This window comes from Salmo trutta, chromosome 19 (genome assembly GCF_901001165.1).
Source record: "Salmo trutta chromosome 19, fSalTru1.1, whole genome shotgun sequence".
Taxonomy (NCBI): domain Eukaryota; kingdom Metazoa; phylum Chordata; class Actinopteri; order Salmoniformes; family Salmonidae; genus Salmo; species Salmo trutta.
In genome coordinates this window covers 399,709-408,851 of record NC_042975.1, presented here as the reverse complement: position 1 = coordinate 408,851, position 9,143 = coordinate 399,709, and the positions used below count along the sequence as shown (strand labels likewise).

General features: G+C 45.6%; 1 protein-coding gene across 2 annotated transcripts; it reads right to left on the bottom strand.

The window, feature by feature from the left end:
• Nucleotides 1-2,974: 2,974 nt before the first annotated feature.
• Nucleotides 2,975-8,441, bottom strand: LOC115153794 (dihydrolipoyllysine-residue acetyltransferase component of pyruvate dehydrogenase complex, mitochondrial-like). 2 transcript variants are annotated; one of them, XM_029699379.1, is made up of 4 exons: nt 8,269-8,441; nt 8,073-8,166; nt 7,915-7,957; nt 2,975-3,924 (listed from the first exon to the last, which is right to left on the bottom strand). In XM_029699379.1, exons 1-4 carry the CDS (start codon nt 8,410-8,412, stop codon nt 3,795-3,797), a joined length of 411 nt encoding a protein of 136 aa, XP_029555239.1. In that variant the 5' UTR covers nt 8,413-8,441; the 3' UTR covers nt 2,975-3,794. The 2 variants fall into 2 exon arrangements, with proteins under 2 accessions (XP_029555239.1, XP_029555238.1); XM_029699378.1 differs by lacking the exon at nt 7,915-7,957 and having other exon boundaries at nt 8,030-8,166; nt 8,269-8,433.
• Nucleotides 8,442-9,143: the final 702 nt, after the last annotated feature.

Sequence of the window (9,143 nt, the reverse complement as noted above, 5' to 3'; positions counted from 1 at the left end):
CCAAAAATATTAAACATAGTACACACACACACACACACACAAGCTTTGTTTGACCCCGATTGGTGCTTATTTGACAAAGATACAGTTATTCAAGTGATTGCCGTCCGCGTCACCGGCGTGCCATGAAGACGTCGCTCTCTGACCAAATATGGTGTCCTATAGGATATACTACAGCCCTAATGAATGCTTTCTTAGTGTCCAACAAGCTTTCTCTACCCCCAACCTTGTTCTGAACACCTCCAAAACAAAGGTCATGTGGTTTGGTAAGAAGAATGCCCCTCTTCCCACAGGTGTGATTACTACCTCTGAGGGTTTAGAGCTTGAGGTAGTCACCTCATACAAGTACTTGGGAGTATGGGTAGACGGTACACTGTCCTTCTCTCAGCAGATATCAAAGCTGCAGGCTAAAGTTAAATCTAGACTTGGTTTCCTCTATAGTAATCGCTCCTCTTTCACCCCAGCTACCAACCTAACCCTGATTCAGATGACCGTCCTACCCATGCTAGATTACAGAGACATAATTTATAGATCGGCAGGTAAGGGTGCTCTCGAGTGGGTAGATGTTCTTTACCATTAGGCCATCAGATTTGCCACCAATGCTCCTTATAGGACACATCACTGCACTCTATACTCCTCTGTAAACTTGTCATCCCCTTATGAGATAAGCATTTCGCTACACTCGCATTAACATCAAGAAACAGTACTGTGCAGCCGTATTCATCGACCTGGCCAAGGCTTTCGACTCTGTCAATCACCACATCCTCATCGGCAGACTCCATAGCCTTGGTTTCTCAAATGATTGCATCCCCTGGTTCACCAACTACTTCTCAGATAGAGTTCAGCGTGTCAAATCGGAGGGCCTGTTGTCCGGACCTCTGGTAGTCTCTATGGGGGTGCCACAGAGTTCAATTATTAGGCCGACTCTCATCTCTGTATACATCAATGATGTTGCTCTTGCTGCTGGTGATTCTCTGATCCACCTCTACGCAGACGACACCATTCTGTATATATCTGGCCCTTCTTTGGACACTGTGTTAACTACCCTCTAGACGAGCTTCAATGCCATACAACTCTCCGTCCGTGGCCTCCAACTGCTCTTAAACGTTAGTAAAACTAAATGCATGCTCTTCAACCGATCGCTGCCTGCACCTGCCCGCCCGACTAGCATCACTACTCTGGACGGCTCTGACTTAGAATATGTGGACAACTACAAATACCTAGGTGTCTGGTTAGACTGTAAACTCTCCTTCCAGACTCACATCAAACATCTCCAATCCAAAGTTATATCTAGAATCTAGAATATTTTGCAACAAAGCATCCTTCACTCATGCTGCCAAACTGACCATCCTACCGATCCTTGACTTCGGCGATGTCATTTACAAAATAGCCTCCAACACTCAACTCAGCAAATTGGATGCAGTCTATCACAGTGCCATCCGTTTTGTCACCAAAGCCCCATATACTACCCACCACTGCGACCTGTACGCTCTCGTTGGCTGGCCCTCGCTTCATACTCGTCGCCAAACCCACTGGCTCCAGGTCATCTACAAGACCCTGCTAGGTAAAGTCCCCCCTTATCTCAGCTCACTGGTCACCATGGCAGCACCCACCTGGAGCACGCGCTCCAGCAGGTATATCTCTCTGGTCACCCCTAAAGCCAACTCCTCCTTTGGTCGTCTCTCCTTCCAGTTCTCTGCTGCCAATGACGGGAATGAACTACAAAAATCTCTGAAACTGGAAACACGTCTCCCTCACTAGCTTTAAGCACCAGCTGTCAGAGCAGCTCACAGATTACTGCACCTGTACATAGCCCATCTATAATTTAGCCCAAACAACTACCTCTTCCCCTACTGTATTTATTTATTTTGCTCCTTTGCACCCCATTATTTCTACTTTGCACTTTCTTCCACTGCAAATCTACCATTCCAGTGTTTTACTTACTATATTGTATTTACTTTGCCACCATGGCCTTTTTTTTGCCTTTACCTCCCCTCATTTGCTCATACTGTATATAGACTTATTTTTCTACTGTATTATTGACTGTATGTTTTGTTTATTCCATGTGTAACTCTGTGTTGTTGTTTGTGTCGAACTGCTTTGCTTCATCTTGGCCAGGTCGCAGTAGCAAATGAGAACTTGTTCTCAACTAGCCTACCTGGTTAAATAAAGGACTTGTTCTCAACTGGCCTCCTGGTTAAATAAAGGTAAAATAAATAAAATCTGCTAACCATGTGACCAATAAAATTGGATATCTACTGCGGCCCTCATCCTCCCCATACAACACCCGTTCACTCCCCCCTATCTGAGATATCTACTACAGCCCTCATCCTCCACATACAACACCCGTTCACTCCCCCCTATCTGAGATATCTACTACAGCCCTCATCCTCCACATACAACACCCGTTCACTCCCCCCTATCTGAGATATCTACTGCAGCACTCATCCTCCACATACAACACCCGTTCTGCCAGTCACATTCTGTTAAAGGTCCCCAAAGCACACACATCCCTGGGTCGCTCCTCTTTTCAGTTCACTGCAGCTAGCGACTGGAACGAGCTGCAACAAACACTCAAACTGGACAGTTTTATCTCCATCTTTTCATTCCAAGACTCAATCATGGACTCTGACAGTTGTGGCTGCTTTGTATGATGTATTGTTGTCTCTTCCTTCTTGACCTTTGTGCTGTTGACTTTTCCCAATAATGTTTGTAGTATGTTTTTGTGTTGCTGCCTTAAGTCTCTTTATGTAGTGTTGTGATGTGCGTTTTGTCCTATATTTATTGTATAATTTTTTTAAATCCCAGGCCCCCGTCCCCGCAGGAGACCTTTTAGTAGGCCGTCATTGTAAATAAGAATTTGTTCTTAACTAACTTGCCTGGTTAAATAAATAAAATAAAATGCATCGGTGTCTATGGGAGATACACCAAGTTAATCTATATACAGAATGACTCTCCACAACAGCACCATAGTAGCTCATTTTCATTCATTTAAATTTATTCAGCAGTAATTTCCATGGAAACCATATATCCAGCTTCACATATTTGTGCGTTTCACTTGTTTACAGATGATGTCATGTAAATAGAATGTTCTTTATGAAGGGTTAGAAAACAAGAACATGTCCTGGGGAAGAAGGGGATTGGCAGAGAGCTTAGTCAGGAGTGATGTCATAAGTAAAGCCCCACCTACTCTGTAGATTCCACCAATCCTACAGCATTATAGAAGGTACCAATAGATCAGCTCCACACCTGGAGATAAGCAGCATGGCCGGTTGGCGATCTTCCCCTCTAAAGACTTGATATAGGTGAGTGAACTCTGGCCAATCAATCAATTAACGAACTACAAGGGAGAACATACAACCAACAGAACTGCAGACCTGTCAATGTGTTCACATACACATGGTGCTTCAGAGGAGCTGGGGTGGTCTGCAGTGGGCCTGTGAGTGAGTCTAGGGGGCATTATCCATCTAACTTTGGCTTTTAACACAATCTCCCTACTCTGGGTACACACACACACAGGGGCGGGTCTGTAACAGTTCCCTTTATAAACATGAGTGATATTATGGCCTCTGGTCTAAACTGTAACTACCTGGTCGCAATAAATAAAGAGAGCGAGAGATGGGGAGGGGTGTTATACTCTGGGAGGGGAGTGAGTCCTGCCTCACCCCTTTAAGGGGGAGTGTCCTTGTGGTGGGCCAGCTAATCACAGAAGCATGATGAAAAGGTTTCCACCAATCAGATCAGCTTGCCGACGGCTGCAGCCAACCACAGCATGGCCTGGTGAGAGCGTTGTCCAATCAGAGCAGCATGGTGACAGGCTTCTCCAGGAACTTCCTGAACTCTGCGAGCCACTGAGCTCCGATCGCTCCGTCCACCACGCGATGGTCACAACTCAACGTCACCGACATCATGCTGGCCACGTTAAACCTACACACACACACACACACACACACACACACACACACACACACACACACACACACACACACACACACACACACACACACACACACACACACACACACACACACACACACACACACGACAGAGCACAGTACGATCACCATTAGTTTTAAAAGCCCTGTCCCTAACCCGTCAATATCACAATGACGTCACATTATGAAATCACGTCAATGAGGTCACCATCGCTTCAACCTGTCAATCTAACCAGTGTCACGTCAACCAGACCTACTGCATCTCTAGTGGTGCTGAAACCATCCACTCGTTAGTTTGACACCCCTTTATTTACCATTGTAGTATAATAGTAGTATAGTCTAGTATAGTAAAGTACAGTACTCTGAAAATGTATTTGCCCCCTTCCTGATTTATAATTTTTTTGCACATTTGTCACACTTAAATGTTTCAGATCAAACTAATTGTAATACTACACAACGATAACCCAAGTAAACACAAAATGCAGTTAAATTGATAATTTTACTTATTAAGGGGAAAAAGCTATCCGAACCTTCATGGCCCTATGTGACAAAGTAATTGCCCCCCCTTGTTAAATCATGAATTTACTGGTTAATCACATTTTTTGGAAAGCTGAGTTCAATTTCACTAGCCACACCCAGGCCTGATTACTGCCAGACCTGTTGAATCAACAAATCACTTAAATATAACCTGTCTGACAAAGTGAAGTAGGTCAAAAGATCTCAAAAAGCAAGACATCATGTTGCGATCCAAAGAAATTCAGGAACAGATGAGAAACAAAGTAATTGACATCTATCAGTCTGGAAAGGGTTACAAAGCCATTTCTAAAGCTTTGGGACTCCAGCGAACCACGGTGAGAGACATTATCCACAAATGGAGAACATTTGGAACCGTGGTGAACCTTCCCAGGAGTGGCCGGCCTACCAAAATTACCCCAAGACCGCAGCGACGACTCCTCCAAGAGGTCACAAAAGAACCCACAACAACATCTAAAGAACTGCAGGCCTCACTTGCCTCAGTTAAGGTCAGGGTTCATGACCATAAGAAAGAGACTGGGCAAGAAAGGCATCCATGCCAGAGTTCTAAGGCGAAAACCACTGCTGACCAAAAAGAACAAAGGCTTGTCTCACTTTTGGCAAAAAAACATCTTGATTTTGGGAAAATATTCTGTGGACTGACGAGACAAAAGTTGAACTTTTTGGACGGTGTGCGTCCCGTTACATCTGGCGTAAAAGTAACACAGCATTTCAGAAAAAGAACATCATACCAACAGTCCAATATGGTGGTGGTAGTGTGATGGTCTGGGGCTGCTTTGCTGCTTCAGGACCTGGACGACTTGCTGGGATTGATAGAACCGTGAATTCTGCTCTCTACCAAAACATCCTGAAGGAGAACGTCCGGCCATCAGTTCGTGACCTCAAGCTGAAGCGCACTTGGGTTCTGCAGCAGGACAATGATCCAAAACACACCAGCAAGTCCACCTCTGAATGGCTTAAAAAAAACAAAATGAAGGTTTTGGAGTGGCCTAGTCAAAGTCTGGACTTGAATCCGATTGAGATGCTGTGGCGTGACCGTTGGTATATAGGAAAGCACAGCCACAAAATGCCCAGTGACACGAGCCTACCAGACGAGCTAAACTACTTCTACGCTCGCTTCGAGGCAAGTAACACAAACATGCATGAGAGCTCCAGCTGTTCTGGACGACTGTGTGATCACGCTCTCCGTAGCCGATGTGAGTAAGACCTTTAAACAGGTCAACATTCACAAGGCTGCGGGGCCAGACGGATTACCAGGACGTATACTACGAGCATGCGCTGACCAACTGGCAAGTATCTTCACTGACATTTTCAACCTGTCCCTGATTGAGTCTGTAATACCTACATGTTTCAAGCAGACCACCATAGTCCAAGTGCCCAAGAACACTAAGGTAACCTGCCTAAATGACTACAGACCCGTAGCACTCACGTCTGTAGCCATGAAGTGCTTTGAAAGGCTGGTCATGGCTCACATCAACATCATTATCCCAGAAACCCTAGACCCACTCCAATTTGCATACCGCCCAAACAGATCCACAGATGATGCAATCTCTATTGCACTCCACACTGCCCTTTCCCACCTGGACAAAAGGAACATGTGAGAATGCTGTTCATTGACTACAGCTCAGCGTTCAACACCATAGTGCCCTCAAACCTCATCACTAAGCTAAGGACCCTGGGACTATACACCTTCCTCTGCAACTGGATCCTGGAGTTCCTGACGGGTCGCCCCCAGGTGGTGAGGGTAGGCAACAACACATCTGCCACGCTGATCCTCAACACGGGGGCCCCTCAGGGGTGCGTGCTCAGTCCCCTCCTGTACTCCCTGTTCACTCATGACTGCATGGCCAGGCACGACTCCAACACCATCATCAAGTTTGCCGATGACACAACAGTGGAAGGCCTGATCACCGACAAGACAGCCTATAGGGAGGTGGTCAGAAACCTTTTCGTGTGCTGCCAGGACAACAACCTCTCCCTCAACGTAATCAAGACAAAGGAGATGATTGTGGACTACAGGAAAAGGAGGACTGAGCACGCCCCCATTCTCATCGATGGGGCAGTAGTGAAGCAGGTTGAGAGCTTCAAGTTCCTTGGTGTCCACATCACCAAAAAAACTATCATGGGCCAAACACACCAAGACAGTTGTGAAGAGGGCATGAAAAAACCTATTCCCTTTCAGGAGACTGAAAAGATTCGACATGCGTCCTCAGATCCTCAAAAAGGTTCTACAGCTGCACCACCGAGAGCATCCTGACTGGCTGCATCACTGCCTGGTATGGCAACTGCTCGGCCTCCGACCGCAAGGCACTACAGAGGGTAGTGCGTGTACAGCCCAGTACATAACTGGGGCCAAGCTTCCTGCCATCCAGGACCTCTACCAGGCGGTGTCAGAGGAAGACCCTAAAAATAAATTGTCAAAGACTCCAGCCACCTTAGTCATAGACAGTTCTCTCTGCTACCGCACGGCAAGCGGTACCGGAGCACCAAGCGGTACCGGAGCGGCAAGCGGTACCGGAGCACCAAGCTGTACCGGAGCGCCAAGTGGTACCGGAGCACCAAGTTGAGGTCTAAAAGGCTTATTAACAGCTTCTACCCCCAAGCCATAAGACTCCTGAACAGCTAATCAAAGGGCTACCCAGACCCCTCTTTTACACTGCTGCTACTCTGTTTATAATCATAGTCACTATAACTCTACATACATGTACATATTACCTCAACTAACCGGTGCCCCCGCACATCGACTCTGTACCGGTAGCCCCCTGTATATAGTCTAGCTTGTTATTTTATTGCTGCAGGTTAATTATTTGTTACTTTAATTTCCTACTTTTATTTCCTATTTTTTACTTATTGCTGCTGGTTAATTATTTGTTACTTTAATTTCCTACTTTTATTTTCTATTTTTTACTTAACACTTATTTTCATTTTTTTCTTAACTTCTGAAAGCATTGTTGGTTAAGGGCTTGTAAGTAAGTATTTCACTGTAAGGTCTACACCTGTTGTATTAGGCGCATGTAACAAATACAATTTGATTTAGATTTTTGATTTGATCTCAAGGATGATCAATGGAAACAGGATGCTTCTGAGCTCAATTTCGAGTCTCATAGCAAATGGTTTGAATACTTATGTAAATAAGGTATTTCTGTATAATTTTTATATATTTGCAAAAATTTAAAAAATCTGTTTTCGCTTTGTCATTATGGGGTATTGTGATGTCATTGTGGGGTATTGTGATGTCATTATGGGGTATTGTGATGTCATTATGGGGTATTGTGTGTAGATGGATTAAATAAATACAGATACAAATCCATTTAAGAATAAGGCTGTAACATAACACAATGTGGAAGAAGTCAAGGGGTCTGAATACTTTCTGAATGCACTGTATGTGTAGAGGTAGTATAGTGTAGATGGAGTACAGCATATACAATGTATGTCCTAGTGTAGTTACCCTTTCTCATTGTCAGCGGGCAGCAGTCTCTTCTCTGAGCCCCCTACTGCCAGTATACATGCCTGGGGTAGTACTATAGTCTAGTATAGTGTAGTTATAGTAGTAGTGTAGTTACCCTTTCTCATTGTCAGCGGGCAGCAGTCTCTTCTCTGAGCCCCCTACTGCCAGGATACAGGCCTGGGGAGGGTTGATGATCGCTGAGAAGTTCTTGACGCCAAACATTCCCAGGTTAGAGATGGTAAACGTGCCTCCCTGAAACACAGTTTTAGAGGATTCTGGAACCTGTGGGACCAACTAATGCTGTGTGAGTGTATAGGATGTGTTTAACACATTTGTTTCAGTGTGTGTAGTTACCTGGAACTGGTGCGGCTGGAGTTTCCCGTCGCGGGCCTTGGCAGCCAGGGCTGAGACATCAGAGCTGATAGCAGAGAGTTGTGCCCAATCTATGATGAATCCATGTGCTGTATTGAAATTGACAGACTGTTGAACTTCTTCCATCCCCTTTCTCTCTCTTAGCTAGCCACTGACTACACTTTAGCTAGCTAGTTAGGAGAGCAAAATATATTTTAGTATGACTTCGTCTAAATATGTTTGTAAAGTATGTCGACTTTAGTGTCTATTTCAGACCTTATGGCATTTTTTAAGGATGAGCATAAGAGCATTAAAAGGGGAGAAGACCACCAGAAGTCTGGCCATGTGGAGAAGACCACTAGAAGTCTGGCCATGTGGAGAAGACCACTAGAAGTCTGGCATTGTGGAGAAGACCACTAGAAGTCTGGCCATGTGGAGAAGACCACTAGAAGTCTGGCCATGTGGAGAAGACCACCAGAAGTCTGGCCATGTGGAGAAGACCAATAGAAGTCTGGCCATGTGGAGGAGACCACTATAAGTCTGGCCATGTGGAGGAGACCACTAGAAGTCTGGCCATGTGGAGACCACTAGAAGTCTGGCCATGTGGAGAAGACCACTAGAAGTCTGGCCATGTGGAGGAGACCACTAGAAGTCTGGCCATGTGGAGAAGACCACCAGAAGTCTGGCCATGTGGAGCAGACCCCTAGAAGTCTGGCCATGTGGAGAAGACCACCAGAAGTCTGGCCATGTGGAGAAGACCACCAGAAGTCTGGCCATGTGGAGCAGACCACTAGAAGTCTGGCCATGTGGAGAAGACCACTAGAAGTCTGGCCATGTGGAGAAGACCACCAGAAGTCTGGCCATGTGGAGAAGACCAC